Here is a 24,188-nt window from a genome sequence, read left to right as displayed (position 1 = left end):
TAGGGGTAACTGATCTATAAACGAATTAAGGCTGCAACTTTATTGAGTGCAAAAACCACTTCTCTGGACCTTACAATTCCATCCCTTATTGGTGGATAACAAAATAAAATTGAAAAAAAATTGATAAAATGTTGTTATTTAATGGATAAAAGTACATGATTTCATATATGTGAAGTGTTAAATACAATAATATAAAAAATACTGGAAAATAGGGCAGATCATCTGTCTGTTACTTTCGAAAGCGGCGACCTTAAATGAATCTTGCTTTGCAGCAAGCGCTTAGTATGATTGTCTTGTCTCGCTTAATAAACTATGATCATATTTTTTCTTTAACTTACTATGCTGACTGTTTTCGTCATTAAATACGAAAAATTTAAAGCTCGTTGCCATATAATGGCATACTTCACCGTTATATGGGGAGGTGCCCGCAAAGTGGGAAGAAAAAGGTTACTATTCCATGGTAAAAAACTATAAATGAGACATTCTTGCTTAACGGATTTCTTGTGGGCTCATTTACATAGGACGACGTTCAGACCGAAAAAATTGTCCGCATTCATTTAATATGCCAAAAGACTATTTTTTATCGAATTTTGTCGAAAGATATTAAATATTATAATTATACCCTCTCCGCTTGAATGGCCGAGCAAGCAAACAGTCTCGACTAGCAACTCCAATGGTCGTGAGTTCGAATCTCAAGGCCGATAGCCTTAGACGCTAGTGCTTTAAGACTTTAGTCTCTGGTAATAATAATAATAATAATAATAATAATAATAATATAATTATACCCTACATCACTTATGGTACAAGGTATGCTAACTTTGTGCGGACGCATGTAACACGCAGAAGGGCTTAAGGTAGACCCACCTTTTATCATACCGATCGATTCAGAAACATAATCTGAATTAATCTAAGCCTGTTTGTCCATCGGTCCGCCTGATGTCTGTCCATGTAAATTTGCATCCATCTTACAGGTTTTAAGGTATTTCGATAAAATTGGATATACTGACGAGTTTTGACGCAAGGACGAACGGTATTGCAAATGGTTCGGATCGGTGTACTTTTTCGATCACTCCTCATATAACATCCTACTATAAAAAGTCGTTATATGGAAAAAAAAATTGCAATTTTCAAAATCTCTCCGCAGAAGTGGCTAAATAATAGTATTTCGACATTCTAAATTCGTGCGAAAACTTTGGACTGTGGCTGTGGCAATTGTTTGAATCCCCTCTGAACTGAAGTTCATATAACAAAAAGGTCTCATTTTCAAAGTTTCATGATGAAAATTAGATCATAATGATAATTTACTAACAAATTTGGACCGCACGTGCCTATTTTTAAATCCTACCCCGTATAAGTATATTCGTGAAAATTTTTGTTTTTTAGGGTAAAAAAGTATAAGTTTTAACATTTTACTATGAAAATTAATCCATAATAGCAGTTTGATATCTGCTGAATTTTTGAACCTCTTAGGCATAACCATTCTTACCGAAAGTAAGCCTGCAAAGAGATCTAATTACCAATCTACAGTTCTATAATATCAAGTTCAGATAAAAACAGGGTATAAGTTTTCGCTTCCATTGCAAAAGAACTGTGTTAGACGAAATGGTGTCGGGTATTTAATAGTCGGTGTAGCCCAACTTTAATGTTTTCACTTTTTTTTTACGTAACGTTTGTTATAGCCGCGTTAAAATGATTCCTTCTAATCCATTCTTTGTTGGTCAAATATGTAGACTCAACTATTTTTTTACGCAATCTTTTTCCACCCGATTTTCGAATAACGGGGTTCACTAATAAAGACAAATACACATTTTTAGACGAATTTCTTTTTTTTAAGAGCAAGCAGAAAAAAGATTTATTTTTCAAAGTTTGACATGGTCCCACAGAAAGTTTTAAACAGACTTTATAGGAACAAAGAAACCAACAAAAGCCGTTAATAACAAAAGAAATTCTTCACTTGACTCAAATCCGACAATAGTGTTCATATCTAACATATCCACCAATGATAGCATTTTGCTCTGCTTTATAAATATGTGATAAATATGAACTTCGCCGTCACCTTTCTTGCACGGTTTTTTGTGGAACTTATTCTCAAATTTGCCAAATATCGGATGTATTTTGTTACACGATTTTTTTGCGCGGTTTTCAAGGCAACTTATACATCGCGTAAAATAAGAGTTGGTTGTATATAAATAGGCATTAAAAAAAAAAAAAAACACTTTTCAATAACAAATCTCGTCTTTGGGGACGAGAGATTTCATTTTCTTCTCTCTTCAAAAAATAACTCCATTGATTTTCTTTTATTGAAGAGAATCATAAAAAGAGTGTGGAATTTTCGGGCGGCGACGCGATATTAAAAAAAAAAATGACGAGCAGACAGATGATCGATTCTATGTAAACGTGGAATTATATATAGTTAAATGCATACATATCTCCATAAAAATTAAAGTTTTTCCAAAATTGTCTCAATACTCTTCCCCTTTGTTTCTGGCACGAAACCGATGACAAACAAAGCTCCGCTTAAACTGCAACTAGCAAAGAAAAACATCATGCCATGCATTCCCATTATAGCGCTCATCAAAGGTAAATACTACATAGTGAAAAAAAGTTTCGTTAAAAATCTCTTCTCATCTCCATTTCTAACAATTACTTTTACCTTAATCAAAACAAATGCAAAAGTCCACATACACAGAGTGCATAGCATCGATCCACTGCTTCGTATTTTCGGTGGCATAATCTCCGATACAAGAACAAAGGGAAGTGTTAGGACTCCACAGCAGCCGATAAAAATAGTAAATGAGAAGCTAGCAATTGGTATCCATGCAAATAGTTGTGTGTCATACCCAATCGCATTCAAATATATATAACCACCTAGACATCCGAGTCCAATGCCAGTTCCAATAGATGATATGACAAGCAATAACTAATACGGGAGTTACGAAAAGTGAATAAGAAACGCATATTGACTCTTGGAGAATAGCGGAAGAAAAACCAGTTTACTTATAAATCAGTCAGTTATACACCAGAGTCAGAGTACGCCATAAACCAAACTAATTCTAGACGAATATGAGTAGCGCGTCGTATCTAGCCCGAGCCTTCTCGTACATTAGTTAGTAGTAGTAGTAGTAGTAGTAGCATCAGAATTAGGGACTGTATTAGACTAATCACCTAAATGTTCAACTTACTGTTCTACGCAATCTTTTCCAATACTCGTACAATACTCGTTCGCAATATGTAACATTTTCAAAATTGCTTTTTTTTTTTTTGAATTTTGTCAGACATCACCCACTTATTTTGTGATTGGTCGTTTACTCTTGAGAGAATCTTGAATATTGAAATTTTCATACGATAGGAATTGTGTTTTTGTCGAAATTAAGTTGTAAACTGAATGGTGAGTAGTTAGTTATAAGCAAAAATGCGAAATAGCAAAGTCGGTCATGAATAACTATATACGAAAATAAAAAAAAAGAACAAGCAGACATTAATCGTTATTGAATTACCTTCCTGCCTGCTCTCTCCACTAACAATGTAGATGCGCATGAGCCTAACAATTGAATTACACCCACAATAATCGCAGATATTTTCGGTGAGAGACTCGAACCCGATTGTTCAAATATACTAGCCGTGTAGTTGATCATAGCAAAACAACCGCAAAACTGATTTAAGGCCATCAAGGCTACACCAATTAAAAAAGCTTTACGTGCCTTATGATTGTCTATAAGAAACGATATTTATATAAGTTCAAGGATTTCATGTCACAGTTCACATTCGGTCATTTAAAGACACTCACATAGATCTTTTACTTGAGGTTCGTTTGGTGCAGATTCTGTTGATTGAGCTCTGTCCAATAATTTGTCCATTTCCATTTGAACAGGTAGTGGCAGACTATGTTTCGAATATTTTACATTTCGAAAATAACGCAAAGATTTCTCAGCCTCCTTTATATAATTTTGATTGATCAGATATTGAGGACTTTCCGGTAAGAAAGCAAAGCATAAAATGAATAATAACGGTAACGATGATAAAGCCCAAGCAACTGCACTGTAAGTAAAAAAGTTGCCTAAAATGAAGGCGACCAGAATACCAGTGTTGCATGAAACAATTAAAAATGTTCCTAAAATACCGCGCGACCTGTAAAGTAAATTATGTCGAATGAATTTTTCGTATATGTGCTGTTCAAGTACACATACTTATCTTCTGAAAATTCTGTAATGTACAATGGTATTACAGAGAATATTCCACCACCACCGAAGCCACCCAAAAGTCTTGCTAAGCATAAGTGCAATGAATTTTGAGCGAATGGAATTATCCACCAGCCAAGCTAAGAGGAATTTCTTTCACTATAGAAAATTATTGCAAACCGTAGGAAAAAGTGAAGCCTACCAGAGCCGGCAATCCGATAAGTAATAAAGAACGTTTACGACCAATTTTGTCAGCACACCAGGAAAAAAATATTGTTCCCAATGCTCCTCCGGCACATAGCAATGAACCAATCCATCCAAGTTGATAGTTGTCCAATGGGCCGGCTTTAAGGGGACTGTTTGGCGAAAGCAGCTCGATAAAACTGGCCGATGTCCAACCGCAAAATCCTCCATGCGAAAGCGAAATAATGTTTACTATTAATAAATTAATTTAAATATCTTTGATGTCTTCAAGAGATTTTAAGTCAAATAACTGACCACAAATAGCAGCGAGGTATTGGTTACGTGTTGCACTCGATTCATCCATGATGCGAAATGCTTACTTCTTGCTGAAAGATTGAACGTACAGTTTATCTTTACCACGTTTCGTCTATCCAGCTTATCTTACGGATTTTCTACAGGCGACAGCTATCTATTACCACTACACTATTACTTAATTTTAAGTAAGTTTACTTATATTTATTATATGTTTCCGTTGATGCTAGCATTACATCTTTTCGAATGGTTACAACTGCAGATAAGCTAATATACATATATAAATTATTATTAAACTTTTTACATTCAACGTTATCTGGTTTACAAGGCATCACACTTTATGCTTTAGCTTGTTGCGTATATTTAAACTTACAACAACAACAACAACAACAATAACAATTAACATGAACTAAATGTTATGGAAACAAAACAATTCCTTGGCATTGTGTGCAAAAAAATGAAGTTGCTAAAGATTGTAGATGAAAATGAGATAACCATTTGCTCTGTCAACTCACTAAAGCATTTTTATGTGAGCACAATTGATGTTCGTACAATATGAGAGATTGCCGCTCACATTTTTTTCTCCAAAACATAGGATGCAATAATAATAGTTTTAATAATAATAATATATATATATATATATATATTTTTTATTTCCTGAGTTTGGTTAGCTAGCGAAAGGCGGATTTGCCAGAGTATCGCACGGACTTCGTTTGAAGCAGCAGAGTCTTTACTATGTGAGCTTTAGGCAGATATTGGTATTAGATATATTTAGCCTTGGACAAGTCTTATTAAAGCGAAGATGCGTATGGCTTGTTCTATCAACAGATATGTCGTCAAATGCTTTATATATTTAAAATTTTTTTTAACAAGTATAAGCCATCTCATGCGCCGCATTACTTCAATGAATTAAATTAAACCGTATTCAATATTAAGTATCTTAAGTAGAGTAACTGATGTGTCACACAGTGTGTCTCCAGCTCCTTAAAGCTCGGAAATAGCGTATATTTCGAGTAGGGCGTGAAACAGTAACAACTTTTTTTTGCCAGTCGAATTCTGAATCCATTTAATCATGTCTATACGCCCCCATCCGTCTGCCCGCTTAAGTTCCAGGTTGACAAAATTTGGTACACTACTTCGGCCTAAGGTCGAACTTAATTGAAAGTGGATTGGATCGATCCATTTTTGTCGTATTCAGGCATATTTTGCAAGAGTTATTATATGAAAAAAAAATGTCCCGTTTTTAATACTGTGCGACAAAGATGGGTTAAAAATGGTATTTTCACGTATTAAGCGAATAGGTGTATGGCGAGTGTGGGTGAGATGCGGGCATTTTTTAGACTCCCTCTCACATAAACATTCTTACAAAATATTCTAGTTTCTATGCCATGCACCACTTATTACATAGGGTATATTAAGTGTACGCAGGTGTTTATTTATTTAATATTATTAACTTATTTACACAGCGAATGGTATAAAAAATAACTAGTGTAAAATATATATAAATAGTATAATATATATATATATATATATATATATATATAGTGCATGCAAATCGGAAAGATAAAGCAACAAAATTTTATCAAATTAAGAAAAGTAGTAAATGTAAGTAGCTAACATATACAATTACACTGGCAAAAAGAATGTGTCAAAGACACAGAAGCCCTCACGATGCTAACTCTATAATTCATATAAGCAATTATCCATATAATCGTACATGACTGCATATCTACAGTCCAAATACATAATACAACTTGCAAGCAATCATCCAGTTCATGCCTAAGTCGTTTACATTTTTACAAACTACGCTGATCTAATTTGTGCGGCAGGTGAGAGAACTTTAATTAGGAGATTGTACGTAGAAGAGCGAGCTGGATCATTGAAAGATATGTGACAGATTAAAATTTGGGAACTAATATCTCCCTTTATCAGCATAAAGAGCATTACTAATATGAGTCCTCTTTTCTCAAGCAACTATCGTTTTCGTAAATCGGTAAAGTTGAGCAAGTAGCCCACTTTTCGTTTGGTTTTAATAACCTTGATGTAGTAGTTTTAAAAATATATAGCTATATCAATTGGAGGAATATGGGAGCAAGAAAAAAAAACTATGCCTGTCTTCGAAAACTACACAGACGCATAAAAATTCAGTTTCGAAAGATGTCGGAAAGCTACTAGTTCCGGTAAAAAGAAAAAAAGGAAAGGATAGCCAACAGAACGCCTCCTTCATTGAATGGTCATAATCAGCATAAAAGGTTTCGTAACGGAATATGTTGGTTTGTAGCCACGTTTTCACAAAAGCGTCGCAACCACGGCCGATATTGTCTATATGCAAGCTGCGAAGTTAAGACTGCTAATATTTCGACATGGACCTTGAAGGGAAGCTTACGATATTTAGTTTTTTATATCGATAGATACAGCATAAGAACTAAAAGCGATAGTTGAATTGCTTTGTTTGTTACGAGGAACGAATTCTCTTGCTAATGCATCTTGTGGCCACAATAGATAGTAGTTTCTGAGCATGAACTTGCACCACTGGTATTGTAAAGGAAGCGAAAATTCAATATGCTAGTAACGCAATAGTTGCCGGATACAAATTTCACAAAGGCATCAAAGTGTATATCGGCAAGTACTCGACTTAGAAGTCGATAGCATTACTAGCCATAGATTTGAAGGAGTTGAAGAATATTCGCTATCTTCTGCTGCCATCACCGAACGACTAGTCCGCTCGCTAGGGAATGCCTGACTTCGATCATCTGCGTTAAGCACTTTAGCCAAAACACTTGAGACGAAAGCGACATTTACGAACGAATGAACCTCCGTCGTCTTGGTTAGAAACGCCGTATCAGGAGATACGGCCGAAACAAAATTTTCCTTTGGCTTTTGGCTAAACCATAACCGAAGGAACTTTAATTTGAGAATAAACAGGTCGATAATCGATAGCAGGATTATCATCATAAATGACGGATAAGATCCTGATGCTCCCAACTCGTACTCGGGACGCCTTGTACAGTCACGTACTCCAAACATTGCTTAACTTAATATAATTTCCAAAACTTTTAATGTATGTCAGTTTCCGTCATAAAAAAGTACAAATTGGACTTTCTCTCCCTACAAAGGCTTGCTATACTCCTACATATGGTAGGGTCTAAAAAATGGACCAATGTGATCCAAATTCCTTGCCGTTAATTTTTATACCAAATTGCTCTACGGACCAGACAGATTTTCATCATAAAATATTAAAACTTAAAGCAATTTCTTTAGTTACTATTCATGAGAAGGCTTATATATAATGAGATTGAAGATTTATTTGCTTCAAGCTTGATCCATCTAATTTTTGTGTCAAATTACTATCAAGACCCAAATTTTTATCATGCAACACTAGCATTGAGACCTTTTTGGCATATAAAAGATTAAATTTCTAGAGAATTCTTATATGCGGAGGTATCCAAAAAATATTTCTACGTGGTCCAAATTTGATAAGATAGGGTTCTTTGTCAATTTACTGTTATGAACCAATTTTCTCTACAAAACATTGAAAAATATACACTTTTCCCATATAAAGGTTCAGTTTTCGTGGGAACGGTTATATGAGAAGGGGTCCAAAAAATTGCTCAAGCGGCACTAAATTTTTCATACCAAATTGAAATATCGAAGTACTACTAGATAGCGAGTTTTGTTGACTAGTCATGCAAATTGCAATATTTTTCGCTATAAGAACTTTTCAAAATAAGGAGTTATGTGGAATGTGGTCGAAAAAGTGAATAAAGAACTGGAAATTAGACTTTCTCTCCATATAAAGACTTGGTTCTCATAACAACCTTTATATATCTTGGAGTTTAAAAAATCGTAAAGGCAAGAAAAGAGTAATATCACCTCCATAAGTAATCGTCTGCAGTAAAACATGACTTACGCGCATAAAATGGAGAAATACCTCAAGGAATCATGACAACTCCTCTATAAAGATAGCTGCTATCTACTTTATAAAGCACTTCGAGAAGAAGAAACAAATGTTTACGTTTTAATTTTTTTAGTGCCTTTTCCAGTTATTTATGTGATTCCATCCTTGTCTAGGGGAGTGCTAACTTGCTCTCCTTTCAAACTACATCCGCATGAGTAGCCGAACGCGAGGAATCTCGACTAGCAAGTACAACGAATTCTCTGGTTGTGTTGACATATTTTTTCTTTTGTTTATAACAGACTTTTTTACACAATTTTTAATGAAATTTTCAAAGTTGCTTTTTTTTTCTTATAAAATGCCAAAAAATAATAATAATATATCCGCCTGAGTAGCTCAATGGTCGTGGGTTCGAATCTCAAGTGCGATAGAATTTTTAATAAAAGCCGATAGCCTTGGATGCTAGTGCTTTTAAGAGTTTAGTCTTAGAATTTATTTCTCTGGCGAAATTAAAAATAATAATAATAATAATTTTTTTAATTTAAATATTTTAAATTGGATTGTTATATTCGCATGATTGCCAACTCTTAATTATTTGTAGCAAGAAGACGTATGAAGTAAAAGAACATTTTTTTAATTGGGAATTTGGAAACTATCGGGAAAAGGCAATCCTGAAAATTTCGCGATAGAATTTATGATCGACATAAAATCCCCATTCATTGCCGCAAACAGAGTAAATGATATAGTTTGGATAGCTTGGCAACCATAATAAACATTTGAATCGATCACATAAATATAATCAAGAGTTTTTTTGAAAAAAATGGATTCTGATATTAACTATAACAATATATTGAACGCTTATCTTTGTGCCGAGAACAAATTAGTAAAAGAGAAAGTAGATGTAGATGAAAAGTTTACCGCTTGGCGGCAGCAAGCTATTCTTATTCCACATTTAGTAGAAAAGGGCGCCTTTCAAAATGACTTTATGGAAAGGCATTGTTCTCGTCGTGCTTGCTTTATCGATGATAGTGAATTCATAAAGAAACGCTTGCAAGGTGTAGAAACATTGCTTAATAAGACGAAACAAAACGTCAGCCTTAGAAAGATGACTTCTAGTGATATGCCGGATATCGATAAAATTAAATTTCCACCAAAAGAGGAGTTATTGGATTTCGCACAACAGGACAGAGAAAGGCCTTCAACTTCCTCGTCAACTTGTGATATATCACAAACCAATGTAGAAGAGGAAGAACGGCCACGAAAAATAAGTCGAATGCAAGCATTTGCACAAACGGATTCGTGTGATAAACCCCCCTTTCGTACTGCCCTTGATGTATTCTTATCACAAAATGGGAAGGTAAAGACTAAGAAACATTTAATACATTTTCAATTGGAAATTACTTTTGTCTTTTTATAGAAATGCGATAAAAATGATGTTAACAGCGGAGTGCGGAGAAATACTGGGAAAACCGATTTTAATTTCGCACCACCAAAAAAATCTCTTGGAACAGCGTTAGGGCGTTATGCAAACGCCAGTAAAAAAGGTTTCGTACCTCCAGTGCGAACTACAAAGTAGGTCAAGGATGAAATGTAACCCATTTAAAAAACCAAATATATTTGGTCTTACTTTTGAACTGTAAGCAATAGCCCGTGCATGGCAAATGTAAACAAAAATTAGAGTTTGAAACAACAACCATACACACAACAAAATATTAGGTCTAGTCATAAGTAACTTCCGTGTTGTGTTGTTCCGCTCTTGTTGGCCGATTGACGGAGATTTTGCTCCAATATTGCCTTGAAAACGTCGTCGTCAAGGTCGGAAGTACGTCTCATTTTGCAGGGTCGTATCTCCAGAAAGGAATTTTACAAACCAATTTCTAACTGCCCGATCAGTTATTAGTCCTTCGCCGTATGCGCTGCATATTTTTTCCACTGTCGCCTTAACGGTATCGCCTTCTTTAAGTTTCCAAACCATTGCATACTTCATTCAGAGGTAATGAAAAACGGTTGAATGTTACATGCACCACATAAAACAGTTGAATGAAGACTAACCGAATTCCCACCTATATAGAGAAAGAAGTGTTTGTTTTGTTGACTTACAATGGGTAAATACGAACAATAGATTCTACCTACTTGCATCGGAAGTTATTTATGACACGAGCTAATACTTGGACTTGAATGCGCATGGGTGGAATACAGCAGCTTTTTTGCTAGATATTTGAAATGCTTTTGCATGCTGACCAAAATCATTCACAGACACATTAAGGCATGAGCAAACTCATGCAATTTTCAATACCTACTGTAAAGAAAAATTAAGCGCTGATTTACCAAGTTTCACTTCTTATTCTTAGCACGTGGTCGACATTAGTTTTGCTCTGTATCTCACTGAAATATGTGTCGCAAAGAAGGAGTCGATTTAACCATGAAGGTCGGCCATCCCTCCATTGCGTGTAAGCCAACAAAATGCAACAAAAGCCGCCACAAGCTGTTTTTTTTAAACCTTGCCATTTTCTGCCATCTTCCTAAAGGCTTGGTAGCATTTACTGGTTTATGAGTAAGGGGCATGATCCAAAATTTACGGTCAATAAATTATCAAGGTCGTATCATGGAAAATCATTAAATATATGCGATGAAGAGAATATTCAGCCAGACATATAAGCAAGTACAATTTTGCTCTATTTTGCAGATGACAAATCATCAGTTGACAAATTTTAAAAAATTTGGCTCTAGTTAAGCTTACTTTCTTTGTTGTTTTTCTAAATTTTTAAAAATTTCACGAAAGCCTGGACATACGAACAATTAACTTCTAAACTTATTTTCATTTCCATACAACTAATAATCCAAGAATTTCATGTTAACCGGAAAGCGTATTAATTTTATCATTTATGACATATTACGCTCCCCGGATTGGACATTGTATATATTCCTTCTTTCTATATGTCTTTATATTAACACCCATTAATAATTAAATAACATTACAGCACCACAAACACGAAAGAGAATGAAAATAAACATGAAACTTTGAATCCGGAGCTGTCCGCTCTAAAGGATCATCCGGCATTAAAAAACATTGATATGAAAATAGTTGAGATGGTAACTAATGAAATTATTCATGAACTAAAATCCATTGGTAGGATAGCATTACCTTTGCTTTAGCGAATAAAAGAATAAATTTCATTTTGCCTTTAGATTGGTGTGATATTGCGGGCTTAGACTATGCAAAGTCAATTATAAAAGAAGCGGTGGTATATCCGCTTCTTCGTCCTGACATTTTTACTGGTTTGCGCAGGCCACCGCGCGGCATCTTGCTTTTCGGTCCGCCCGGCACCGGCAAAACATTAATTGGTAAATGCATAGCGTCGCAAGCGAAAGCGACGTTTTTCAGCATTAGTTCCTCATCCTTGACATCCAAATGGATAGGTGAAAGTGAGAAATTGGTGAGAGCTTTATTTGCTGTTGCTGAAGCACGTCAGCCTTCAGTAAGTATTTTTCAAATTAAAGTAGAAAACAATATATTGATAGATATTACTTATTCATTTTAGGTGATATTTATTGATGAGGTAGATTCTATGCTTTGTCAACGCTCGGATTCCGAAAATGAAGCTTACCGTCGAATGAAGGTAAGTAAGTTATATCTGACTCTTATTTACATATGTTAAGTATAAATACTGCAAATTTTTCATAGACGGAATTTCTGGTAAGATTAGATGGTGCGAGTACTTCAGATGACGACCGTGTTCTCGTTGTTGGCGCCACCAATAGACCGCAGGAACTTGATGAAGCTGTGCGCCGACGTTTTGTTAAACGTTTATACATACCTCTACCTGAGCTTGAAGCTCGAATCAATATACTTAAGAACCTTTTAAAAACTGTAAAAAATAGCTTAAATTTTGATGACCTAAACAAAGTTGCTACATTGGCAGAAGGTTACTCAGGTGCTGACATGGACAGCTTATGCCGCGAGGCTTCCATGCAACCATTGCGTTCGATACCGCCGGAATCGATTATGACCTTCAACATGGAAAATGTACGTAGCTTTTTTAATCTCGTTTGTCATTGTTCCATGAAAAAGTCAAATTCTGGAGGAACCAGAGATATTGTATTGAGATCTTTTACCACTCTTGACATTTTAGCAGTAATAAATGTGCTTGCCGCTCTACTATGCCTACTGAACTGTGACTCTAAGCAGCCTACCTATTTAAGATTTAGGAGAGTATCACCAATAGACGATGAAAGCACAGACATGGATAAGAATATATATACAGTTAGAATGACAAGTCAATGCATTCTTCTCTTTGACACTTCTAACTATCAGTGCTCGTTAAAATAAGAATTTGAAATAAGGCGGACGATGAGATCTTTCAAGACAAAAAACACTTTGCCAATAAACCAGCAACATGACCTTCACTTTCTAAAGCAAAATGAGCTTGTCTTTTCGGGAACAGATCATTAAGGTTCTCCTGTTCACTCATGCTTTCACTGCTGTCGCAGACCTGTTATCTAGTAGAGATTTAATATATTCAGAAAGAGTTAATCTCACTCATTTATTATAACAAAAAGCCAATCAGTCCATTTAGCTAATCGGATTTGTTGTTGTAGTATGTAGAAAAACCGCAGAAGATTTCTTACGACCCAATATCAATTTCTAAAGCAGATCATTTCATCGACCTGCTTTATCCATAAAATATAAAAAATTAGTTAAAAGTCATAGAAAAGTAGAAAAGCAGCATAGAGGCAGTGAATAGGGTATACTTTTACGTCGCTCACATTTTTGAAAATTTGCTCATAATTCATGCATTTTATAATGCATGCGGAATATATTTTATTTATAAGTTTTTAAATTTATTTAAATAAAAATGTTTCTTTTTTTTTTAGCTGCGTTGCGTGGATATCAACGATTTTTATAGCGCTTTAAAGAAAATACGACCCAGTGTTTCTCAACAAGATTTGCAACAATATCTCGATTGGAATAAAATTTATGGTTCGAGTTCCTGAAATCTGTTTTAGTTTAATATCGTCTTCATTTATGTATAAATATATTTCCATGAATAAATTGTTGCGAAGATATTATTAAGAAGTACATGATGTGAAATTAATTTTCTAAGAAGTGCGGTTACTAAACCTGTTGCAAACAAGAAGAAGCACGTCTTTCAATATTATTTTTCAGAAATATTCTTTATACAAACATATTGATAAGGATATCTTGAGACAATGCATGGGAAATCAATAGAATCTTTTTTTGCTTAACTCAGTAAATCATCTTTCGTTGATTTGATGACTCGCAGAAGAAGAAGAGAAATTAATTTTTTAGTTTTTGTGCCAATTTAACACGGTTGGGAAAACTAAGAAGATCAGATTTGACTATTTATGAACACATTGATTGGATTCAATCCTTGGTATGCCCTTAAAGCGGCTGTCGCGACCATTTTCCTTTTGATCTCTTAGGTAATGCTAGCAAACATTTCAAATCAATTTGACACAGAATAATCCGGCATAACTTAAATTAGTTTTTGTGTGCCTATGAAACTGAACGAATTGAAATTTTAACTATTTCAGCTTTTGTAACTCGTAGCTTTAAGTACAGTATACAAGAAAATGAGCGAATTCATAATCAACATTTTTTTTTTTTTTTTGGAAGTGCATTTGAAAAACAAAAGCAATTAATTATTGTTATAAAAATTTAAAAAGTTACTCTAATATAAAGTAATTCAAACTCTATTCATCGCAGCATCGTTACGTATAACGCGGCCGTTAAATACATTTGACCTGGACTTAATTCTTTTGATATGCGTTGCTAGTGTTTTACTGAAATATGGAAAGCACTTCAAAAATTATAATAACAGATTTTATCTTCTGCTGTACGAATAATATACATACATGTACGTATATATAGCCAATGATTGCGAGATCTACATAAAATCCAGTTGATGTATATAATATAGAAATTATGTATTTCGCTTTTATTTACCATATTTTATTAATACTATTGAAGCTATAAACCGTTTAAGTGAACTTTCCAAAAGAAATTACTTTCATTGGGTAAAGCAAAGCTAGGTCCGCGCTTGGTTTTATAAAGAGGTGATCCAAACAGCTTGATGATCGTTACATTACGAAAAGGCTGTACATACGTTTGGTTAGACCTATACTCGAGCGTGCCTCTATTGTGTGGTCTCCTTCATATAGGTGCTATGTAGATTCAATTGAATCTGTTCAAAAGCAATTCTTGCTGCTTTGCCCTTAGAAATTTGGGTTGGGATCCGATTGCCTCTTTTCCTCCCTATGAAAATAGGTTGCTTCTGCTGTCCTTACCGTCTCTTCAGAAACGTAGGTTTTTTCTTGACGTTTCCTTTGTAATCAAATTAATAAATGTTGCTATTGGCTCGCCTTCATTACTTGGTGAAATAAGCTTTAATATCCCGAACCGCTTCTCTAGGCACTTTATCTTGGTTAAGCATAGTCAGTGTAAATATAATGATGAGCTCTTTAATCCGCTCAGATTTGTTTGTAAGAATCTAACTAACGTCTACCACTTGTTGTTAACTATTATCGGTTGCCAAGCTTGTGCATGTTTGCGATGGCTTAGGGGTTCATTTGCAATTTGGTCCTGTACCGGTTGTAGTTGTGGCTCTATGCTAGTTGTGTACATGTTTTTTTCTTTTTTCCTTTTTTTTCCTTCTCATTTGTTTTATTTTACTTATACTAAGTTTTAATATTAATTAATATAAGATTTACTTTAGGAGTCAATTGAACTCGACTGTCAATAAATAAATAAACTTTAGCTAACTAACTAAACTGTATAAATAAATAAACTTTCAAACTCCGAACTAAGACTGCCCAAATATGGTTTAAGTATTTTAAAACTGAAAAAATTTAAAAAGTGAGCAAATCAATTAAAAATATCTCATCGAGTAAAGAAACTATTACTCGTATGTTCACTAAAAATTTGGTAACTTAAGTTTAAAATTTATATGAGTACGACGTGTGAAGAATTCGTTCGACTACTGTGGATGACTGAGTTTAACAAAAAAAAAATAAAAATAAAAAAAAATAAAAACAGTAGTAAATTGCTTTTATGGTTGAAAGATGTTTACTTTACTTGAATCTTTTCGCTTTTACAACCTCACCATGAGGTACATGAACGTTGTTATCTCGAAAGTAGCGCCTAAATCTGCGATTCTTCTATTTGCTTGATTGGTTTAAACGCTGGGAGGTTGATGAGTTGGCTTTTGAAATGCCTTAGTTGACAACTTATATCGAACTCCTTGCAATTGGTTCAGAGAGCAAGATGACGATAAAGAAACTTCTGATAATTTTGAAATTTTCCATTCCTAAGGGATAAGGGGAAAAGTAACGCTAAATATAAACACAAGTAAAATTTACTGATTTCTTTACATCACTTTATGGTGAAATAATTGATAAAAAGTAACTGAAACTAAGTATGAAAGGAAATTTTGATTGAAACCGAACATATAACCTTTTAATCATGTTTACTGACACCTTATAACAATAGAGCAAAGAACTAACTATCTCTAGTGGTCTCGTGCTAAAAAAAAAAAAAAAAATAAGTAAAATCTTTAGATTAATTTCCGCCTGATAACCGAGAAAAGTCTTTCGTAAGCTTTAATAAAATTTTTTAATAAACGTTAGTTTGTATTTAGTAACCCAGTGACATATTTGCTTTCGCTTTATCTTAAATAATTAGCAAATAAGGGTAATTTTTAGGAATATTAATAAAATGCTGTAAATGAATTGTTAGAAAATTTAGTTTAAAGTATTATTGTTAAGAACGAGTAGCTAAAGTAAAATATTGAAAATCAATACAATATGCTTTGGAATATACGTTGGAATAATGGAGTTTTCAAGGCGGATTATCGTCAACAGTTATTGGCAACAATTAGCGGTAAATCAGAAAATAAAATGACTTAAGCAAGAATTCAAATTTTTTTCAACACTTTTCGCTTTCGAATGTCACAGTTACTATTATATCTCTATCACATGGCGTGGCTTTGGGTTGGTTTTCACCGATGCTTATGAAAATGCAATCGCCAGCGACACCACTTAATTTCTCGTTGGATGTACACGAATCGTCATGGCTTGGCGCAATGATATCACTGGGCGCCTTAACAGGCAATACATTCTTTTCAATTATTCTAAGCCGCTTGGGTCGCAAAGTAGCTATTTACAGCTTAGCGTTTCCCCATGCCGTAAGTTTGCCCGCTCCTCGCTCGGAATATTCGCTTTTTGTGTGAAAATTGAAATTAATTTTTTTTTCTTTGTTTTATATCTATTCAGCTTCTTTGGTTGTTGCTGTATTATGCTCGAAGCATTAATTATTTATATGCGGCACGATTTTTTACTGGTTTCACTGGTGGCGGTTCTTACGTTGTTGTGCCTATTTTTGTTGGTGAAATATGTGACTCATCGTAAGAGATTTTTCTTTATGTTTAATAAAGCAATGCAAAGTTACTGACACGTTTAAATCTCCCTTTGCAGTATACGTGGCCGTCTTACATCACTGTTTGGCTTAACCATTAATTTGGGAACTTTATTTGGATATATTCTATCGTCACATGTTCATTACCATAATATACCATGGATTGTCTTGCCACTTCCGTGTCTGTTTTTATTTTTGGTGACACGTTACCCGGAGACCCCTCAGTTTTTGTTAAGAGCAGGTAAAGAGAAGCGGGCCGAACAAGCTTTCATATTTTATCAGGGCCGTCGCTGCATGCATACATTAAAAGAAAATTTACGAAATCAATTTGAGCAACTTAAGACTACATATGGAAATCATAAAAGTGACGGCAAGAAAGTTACCTATCAAGATTTTTGTAAGTATTTTTTTTAGAGATGATATATGTCCTTAGACTAACTTCGTCTTTCCATTTGGAAGATTAAAAAAGACATATGTAGAATGCAATCTATGTAAAAATTCAAGTCCGTCCATTTATCTGTTCGTTTCTAGAGCTTTCACAGACATGAAATAAGTGGAAACTTCTTTACAAACATTTGGAATTTATATTAAGTGGTTTATGCTTTAAGGCGGTTATTAAGACGCTGAAGAAAGCGATAAAGAAAATTTCAAAGTGTTGTTGTCAGCAACTTGAAATCCACAGTGGATGTTGATTCAAAACTTTCTGCGACCGATTGAACCGTGGCTATAAAAAAAACTATTGATCGTCTTAAATTAAAGAAAAATGTGATATTTTACATCGCTTCGCTTTCGGGCGAATAAAATTTTCTAACCTATTTTTCAATTTATTTTTAACTAAAATCAATCATCATTTTCCTGTTCTAGTCGAGGGAAAATCTCTAAAAGTACTGGGCATAGGTTTTGTACTTGGAATAATACATTCGTACTCCGGTTTGTTTGCTTTCATGAGTTACATGTCAAACATATTTGCTGCCACGAAAACTGATCTGCATCCCGATACAAATACGATTATAACTGGTGTCGTGCAAGTAATCGGCTCATATCTGGCAATTGGTATAGTAGATCGATATGGCCGACGAATCTTAATGATTACATCAATTACTGGTGTGGGCCTGGGTACGGCTGCGTTGGGCTTGTACGCATTTCTTGTCGAAAAAAATGATGTTGATCTCTCCAGCTTTAGTTACTGGTTACCGGTCTTCTTAATGTCTTTCATTATATTTATGTCTAATATTGGCCTAAACGCGATAATATATGTGATAATGGTTGAAATTTTGCCATCAAAGGTCCGTAATTAATATATATATATATATATATATGTATATTGATAAGAGAGAAATGTTTGCCAGTGATATTTTTGATTTTTTTTTTTTTTTTTTTTTAGATTCGTTCAACTGGTACCATGTTTTTTATGGTTGCCTGGAGTATTTCGACGTTCATTGCTTTAAAACTATTTCCCATATCGATGCATTTTTTCGGATTATCATCGACAATGTGGTTTTGCTCTGCTGTCAGCATTTTTGGTGTCCTTTTCGTTGCGATATTTCTCAAAGAAACCAAAGGAACATCATTTGATGGTGTTAGTAATGTGATTTTAAGTTAATTTCCCTGAATAGCGTTTTTAGGAACTTGTTTCATTTTGTTTTAAAAAGATTAATCTTATATTGATTGATATTGAAAGTGAATTTTTTTAAACTTAATACTATTTTGTACTGAAATGAGAAAAATGTTACTTAAAAATATACCATAACACGGTAGATTTCGCGGTTTGCGGAAAAATCTAGTATATAAATATAAATATAAATAAACATACTACACTAAATACATTAAGGAGCTATTGAAGCTGGCTAAAAATAGTGTACTTTTGAAAAAATTGTTGAAATAAAAGGACAGGTAATAAAATAGTAATGCTCGTTGGTTATATGGAGAATAATTACATGGTGTCCAAAAACAGAATTACGTTATTTAGTTTTAGTACAGCCTTAGATTTAGATTTCACTTTCGTATAGATCGCCGTAGGATTGAAATATTGTTCCCGAGCGATTTTTGTTGAGTAAATTTGAAAATTTCTATTCATTTAATATAACAACATTTTCAAAGTAAGGCGTTGTATGAGAATTGACCGCAAAAGTGCAACAGGGCTCGTCCTTGGGCTAAAGCGCCTCGGCATGCCAAATTTTATGAAAACATCTCTACAATATGCGATATGTAGGTTGAAGGCAAGACTTCGGATAGAAAAACTTCAGGCAAATAAGCAGATCCAGCTGATCAGTATAATAAAAAGTGTATCCATCTTAAGCGTTCCTGCTGGGTGTTGCGTACCTGCATACAAACTTAATATATCCTTTACCGCAATATGCATAGAGCATAAACAGTTTTGTTTCTATCCATTTGGTAGGCAAAAGTGTATTGATTATGGAATCACGTACGTATAAGAAAAATGGGGAGATCTGTTCAAAGATACCCGTATGTATGTATGTATGTAATAATTACAAAATGATTCAAGTACAATATAATACAGGTCTTGCCTTAAGATATAGTCAAACTAAATTTTTCATTAAAATGTATTATCAACAATTACTTGTGCTTTGCTTCACAATATAATCGGAATAATTTATTGTGGAATGCAGAACCAGTTGCCTGGTACGTGTTCATCGCTTTGCGGATAAGTTAAAATCTCTTTCTACTTTGCTATATTTAATAATTTTGAAAACTTATTATATCAAATCTTTGAAACATTACTGCTGGAGTATTGTTGTTTTCTTTTATTCTTTATAAAAATTTTCTTTTAATCAAAATTAAAATCATTCAGATTTATATTAATCGCCAACGACAAATAAAGTCCGTTCAGAAAAATTTGGAAATTATTCGTTTTGATTCCGCAATTTTATCCAAAATTCAGTTTTCACAAAAGATTTTCTTAATTGAAATTCGCCTTCACTTCGCTACTATAGACGGAAAATGACTTCGTTGAAATTTCGTCAATTGATTGATATGTCGATTGGTTCCCCCGAGCCGGGACATGTGAACTTTTATGCTCTGCATTGTCTACTAAGTTGCATTGCAGAAAAGTTAAACATCATCGACGACACTGTCGATTTTTCCAAATACGATACTGTAGTTTTATACGCGACAAGCAAACCGAATCGTAAGATGATTACATATTTGTTACATAATTATCAACTTAAGATATTTTCTTTATTTCCAATATAGATCAATTGAGTAAACTGCTTACGGGCAGCGTGCGTTTAGCTGGTGGAGAAGACGAAGAGAATCCCCCCGGCGATGTTGAGCAACCAATTGGAACGGAAGAAGAAGAAAAAATTGACTTGGAGGAGAAAGAAATGATGGTGGCCGAGTCGGAGAAACCGCTTGTACCCGAGCCAGAGCAAAGCGGTGTAGGCGATATTTTTGTTGACGAAGAAGAACAAGAGAAAGAGCCCAGTGAGAAATCAATTTCATCCAAAATTTCCCTACATGAGTTGGATTTTCGTGTAACCAAACTGGAAACAATTGCCCAAAGGCAATCTACACTGGAGGAATACTTTGCCGGCGTTTCCGTAATGAAAGACCAGATTGAATTTGCCATAACCCATTTGTTGCATCTAACTCTTTTGACGCTAAGTAAGTCGCCTGATGCCAAACGAATACGGGAATTATATGATATGGGAAAGTTGTTGCTACAACTGCGCGATGGTAATCCGCATATTGAGGGCGCAAAACTTATCGACATCACCGCAGTCCCATCATTACATTTTGGTGAATCCGGTTTGCAACTGACCGAAAGGATGTCAGAAGAAGGCATATTTGAGTTACAACATGACAAACGAGAGGGAGAAGCTGATCAAAAAATGATTGAGGATCATCTGTGTTATTCGGGCGAAAAACTTCTCGAACAATTGCTTGAACTCAAAAGCGACTTTTGTCTATTGGTCAACAAAGTGAATGAGGTATCTGCGAGAGTGTTAAAGCAAGAAAGTCAACAAACTGTGGCGCGTACGCAAGAACTGCAGGAGCAAATGAAAGAGGTCAAGTTATTTACGACTAATCTGAAGACAAATCAAGATCGCATGGAAATGCGCATTTCTCATAACGCAAATAATATTGAGACGATTAAGTCGACTCTCGAAGATGTGCTTGCAGAAAAGGTGGACAAATCTGAATTGGAAATTCTGCTCGCCGACAAGGTTGATTACAATCAACTGCAACGCAAAGTATCGCTTGATCAAATGCTCGAATTGCAATGCCGCATCGATAAAAAGTTTTGCGAAATGCTTCGCCAAATTAATGACAACGAGAGAAAAAATAATATGATGATTGAACATTTGAAAGAGACCTTGGGCTTCGCGGCCATCGAAGGCATATTGAATACTTTCAAGGGTCAAATTGAAAAAGAAATTCATCATTTGCAGCACATGTTACAAACTTATATAGATTCAACTAACGATGAGTGTGCGGCTGCCGGTGCTCGCATCAAGGTTCTTCAAGATCTGGCTTGTTTATCATGCGATACGACCTGTGTAATGCGATCTATGGAGAAGGCCAAAGTTGCAAAGCTACCTAATGCGCACGCATCAGTGCTTCTTAGTCCATTGATCACTTATGAGTTGGGCTCGATACGAAAATCGGGCATTATGGGCTTTTATCGTAAAGATGATTTTCCTCATGCACCGCACGCTTGGATGAATCGCCAGAACGCTGGCTTGGCTAATCTTAAAAAATGCGTTCCCCGTCATGCGGGCGGCTCACATACAACCAACACTGCCCGAGACCGTGTAGAGAAAATCACAATGAATAACAAAAAATAGACTCTACATTTTTTCTATATGTATATGCGTACACTTTCCAAGCACTTGGCAATCTCTGCTTGTGCTTGTGCTTGTTTTATGTTAATTTCTGTTCTATAATTTGAGTCGATTGCAAATTTGAGACTTTGCGTGCTATTCACAACAAGTATTCAATTATTGTTTTTGATAGCAAATCATATCTGTAGTAGTCATTTATTTTAGTTTATCATAGAATTGATGTATTTTATTTTTAGGGATTTTTGGTTTTCGAAAAATATATATTCATCCCTGATGCAAAAAAAAAAAAAACATTTTATTTATGAACCCATTTATACTAAATTAACTCCACCTACCTGTCACTTAAGGTGGCCTCTTTGAATTTGTGAAAAAAATGGTTGCAAAGCATGTGAAGCTCCAATATTTTGTAACGACTTTTATTTATATGAATAGATATTTAGATATCCATAATCAAGTTTTTCTTTTAATTCTACCGTTATGGATTATTTTGATCTGTAATATTTGTAACATCGCTAAAGTCGCAAGAATGAAGATAAGGAACTAAAATTTAGCAAAAATATTTCTTCATCGATTAATAATATGAGGTTAAAAAACACGAGTGACCTATCTTCATGCACGCCTCCAGTAGATTAGACACTGAGACAACATCAAAAAAAATCCCGACAATTTTTTCATATCTCCGCTTATAACTTGCGATTCCGGCAAGATTATTTATTCGTGCATCTCAAGGCCTTTTTCAGGTCCTACTAATTTAGCAGAAAGAGCTGTACCCAAACCCATTGTTGTTTGTATGGGGAAAATTCCATTCAAATTTCTTGTCATGACGTCACAAGTTGAGAAACAAAATATAATTTCTTTTCGTTTCACTGTTGATGTCGGCGTGCATATCAACGGATGACCTTTCTTTGGAAAGGTCAATAATAAGATTTATAGAATCTTCCGGTAAAGCACACAAGCTTGCTTGCTTGCTTGCTGTTGCTATGAATGGGCGACGGGTCATAATTTTTTCAAATATATAATAACATTCCGGATTAAAGAAGCTGGCGGGATGCATAACAACTTTAAAACGGGAGGGCCAAAAACATTGACCAGTACGACGGATCACGGTACGAACGGCCCACACATAAGTTGCACTCTTCAGTTTTTATATCACGTCGTACGTAATTCTTTATAGTTAAATTATGGAAATAAATTAATAACGAATGAACAAATATGTTCATCAAATATTAAAGCCTTATCTGTAATTCTAGCTTGCGGAATTAAGTATGCTCTAGCAGGCTGCTGAGCCAAGAATTTCGAGTTTTTGCATAAAAACGCCCTTAACGTATAATCCAGTCAGCGACGTCTATGTTCAATGCCATTATCGTCCGTGATAAAGTAATCTTTCATTATCTCAATAATCTTATCAAAGATATTCTAACACCTAACTTATGATTACTTATGTGTCACTCTGCTGTGTACACATTCACAGTTCACTTTGTTATGAGTATATTTAAAAAACATCTCGGATTGTTGTTAATACGATATTTGCGATATAATTTTTACATTCTACAAAAGTTTCGCACAGATTGCTTAACGTCTCGCTTGGTTATGTAATTTAAACATTCTTGAAGATATTTACTGAAAAATATCGATATTGGTATTGCTCCATACCAATGCAGCCAATTATAACGTAATTTTCTCTTGCAAAAATATCGGCACCGACATCACCTGTTCCAATAAGTACAAGGGTATAAGTCCTCAGTGGTATTTTCATTCAACAATCCGTAGTATAATCTAAAAACACCAAAAACACTTGTTCTCTGATCAGACGGTGAACGAGAATACTCATGCCATAATTTCATCCTCTATCTTGGTTTAAAAACATCGAAAGAAAATAAAATTTATAATTTTTCAATGCAAATGACGAAAAGAGGACAAATAATATTTACTACGTCATTTCGTACAACAGAGCGTATGCGTATTTACTTATTTGCTTACACTAATACTAAAGTTACAAATAAACATAAGAAAAATGGAGGCTATCGCTACAAGGCTTTTCAGCCCCTTGCAGATTAGGTATTATTGTTAATTATATAAGTAATTTTGCAAGAGTAGGTGTATGTAAAAGCATAAAAGTGTGTACGCCCCAGATTTGTTATCAAGATATGATTGATTGAAGTTTTTTACAGACTTTGTATGTAAATATTAACATATGATAAGAAAACGAAATGTAACAGCGCTACTTATACTTATACTTATGTTATGCTAAAAGGAGCATCAAAAGTCGCTAATGTATGAAAATTTTGAAAATATTCTAAGGAGAAATGGGTATTATTATTCTAGGTTGGTGTAAATAGTGAAACAAATTTCAACTTTTCTACGTAGAAGCTTGATTATGC

At 34.5% G+C, this 24,188-nt stretch overlaps 4 protein-coding genes and 1 non-coding gene across 7 annotated transcripts; 3 read left to right on the top strand and 2 right to left on the bottom strand.

Annotated features, from left to right (window-relative positions):
- Window positions 1-1,104: 1,104 nt before the first annotated feature.
- LOC119634132 (facilitated trehalose transporter Tret1-like) lies at window positions 1,105-4,880 on the bottom strand. 3 transcript variants are annotated; one of them, XM_038028084.1, is made up of 8 exons: window positions 4,807-4,880; window positions 4,677-4,747; window positions 4,381-4,613; window positions 4,188-4,318; window positions 3,788-4,128; window positions 3,498-3,712; window positions 2,654-2,920; window positions 2,441-2,587 (listed from the first exon to the last, which is right to left on the bottom strand). In XM_038028084.1, the coding sequence occupies exons 2-8, from the start codon at window positions 4,723-4,725 to the stop codon at window positions 2,441-2,443; spliced, it is 1,383 nt and encodes a 460-aa protein (XP_037884012.1). In that variant the 5' UTR covers window positions 4,726-4,747; window positions 4,807-4,880. The 3 variants fall into 3 exon arrangements, with proteins under 3 accessions (XP_037884015.1, XP_037884012.1, XP_037884014.1); XM_038028086.1 differs by having other exon boundaries at window positions 4,677-4,743; window positions 4,807-4,825; XM_038028087.1 differs by lacking the exon at window positions 4,807-4,880 and having other exon boundaries at window positions 1,105-2,587; window positions 4,677-4,767.
- Window positions 4,881-8,674: 3,794 nt separating this feature from the next.
- Window positions 8,675-8,778, bottom strand: LOC119634274. The gene has a single exon (XR_005246947.1). It is a non-coding gene; the product is annotated as a U6atac minor spliceosomal RNA (small nuclear RNA).
- A 563-nt stretch (window positions 8,779-9,341) lies between these two features.
- Window positions 9,342-13,600, top strand: LOC119633649 (fidgetin-like protein 1). Its single transcript, XM_038027294.1, has 7 exons — window positions 9,342-9,925; window positions 9,986-10,140; window positions 11,550-11,698; window positions 11,758-12,047; window positions 12,111-12,188; window positions 12,254-12,595; window positions 13,444-13,600. Exons 1-7 carry the CDS (start codon window positions 9,389-9,391, stop codon window positions 13,561-13,563), a joined length of 1,671 nt encoding a protein of 556 aa, XP_037883222.1. The 5' UTR covers window positions 9,342-9,388; the 3' UTR covers window positions 13,564-13,600.
- A 2,619-nt stretch (window positions 13,601-16,219) lies between these two features.
- Window positions 16,220-18,690, top strand: LOC119633691 (facilitated trehalose transporter Tret1-2 homolog). The gene is made up of 6 exons (XM_038027374.1): window positions 16,220-16,468; window positions 16,543-16,772; window positions 16,861-16,991; window positions 17,062-17,399; window positions 17,867-18,288; window positions 18,387-18,690. Exons 1-6 carry the CDS (start codon window positions 16,393-16,395, stop codon window positions 18,603-18,605), a joined length of 1,416 nt encoding a protein of 471 aa, XP_037883302.1. The 5' UTR covers window positions 16,220-16,392; the 3' UTR covers window positions 18,606-18,690.
- A 1,273-nt stretch (window positions 18,691-19,963) lies between these two features.
- Window positions 19,964-21,810, top strand: LOC119632853. Its single transcript, XM_038025985.1, has 3 exons — window positions 19,964-20,150; window positions 20,216-21,637; window positions 21,725-21,810. Exons 1-3 carry the CDS (start codon window positions 19,964-19,966, stop codon window positions 21,808-21,810), a joined length of 1,695 nt encoding a protein of 564 aa, XP_037881913.1.
- The last annotated feature ends 2,378 nt before the right edge of the window (window positions 21,811-24,188 follow it).

This window comes from Glossina fuscipes, unplaced genomic scaffold (assembly GCF_014805625.2).
Source record: "Glossina fuscipes isolate IAEA_lab_2018 unplaced genomic scaffold, Yale_Gfus_2 2, whole genome shotgun sequence".
Taxonomy (NCBI): Eukaryota; Metazoa; Arthropoda; class Insecta; order Diptera; family Glossinidae; genus Glossina; species Glossina fuscipes.
This window is presented reverse-complemented; position numbering and strand designations above follow the sequence as displayed.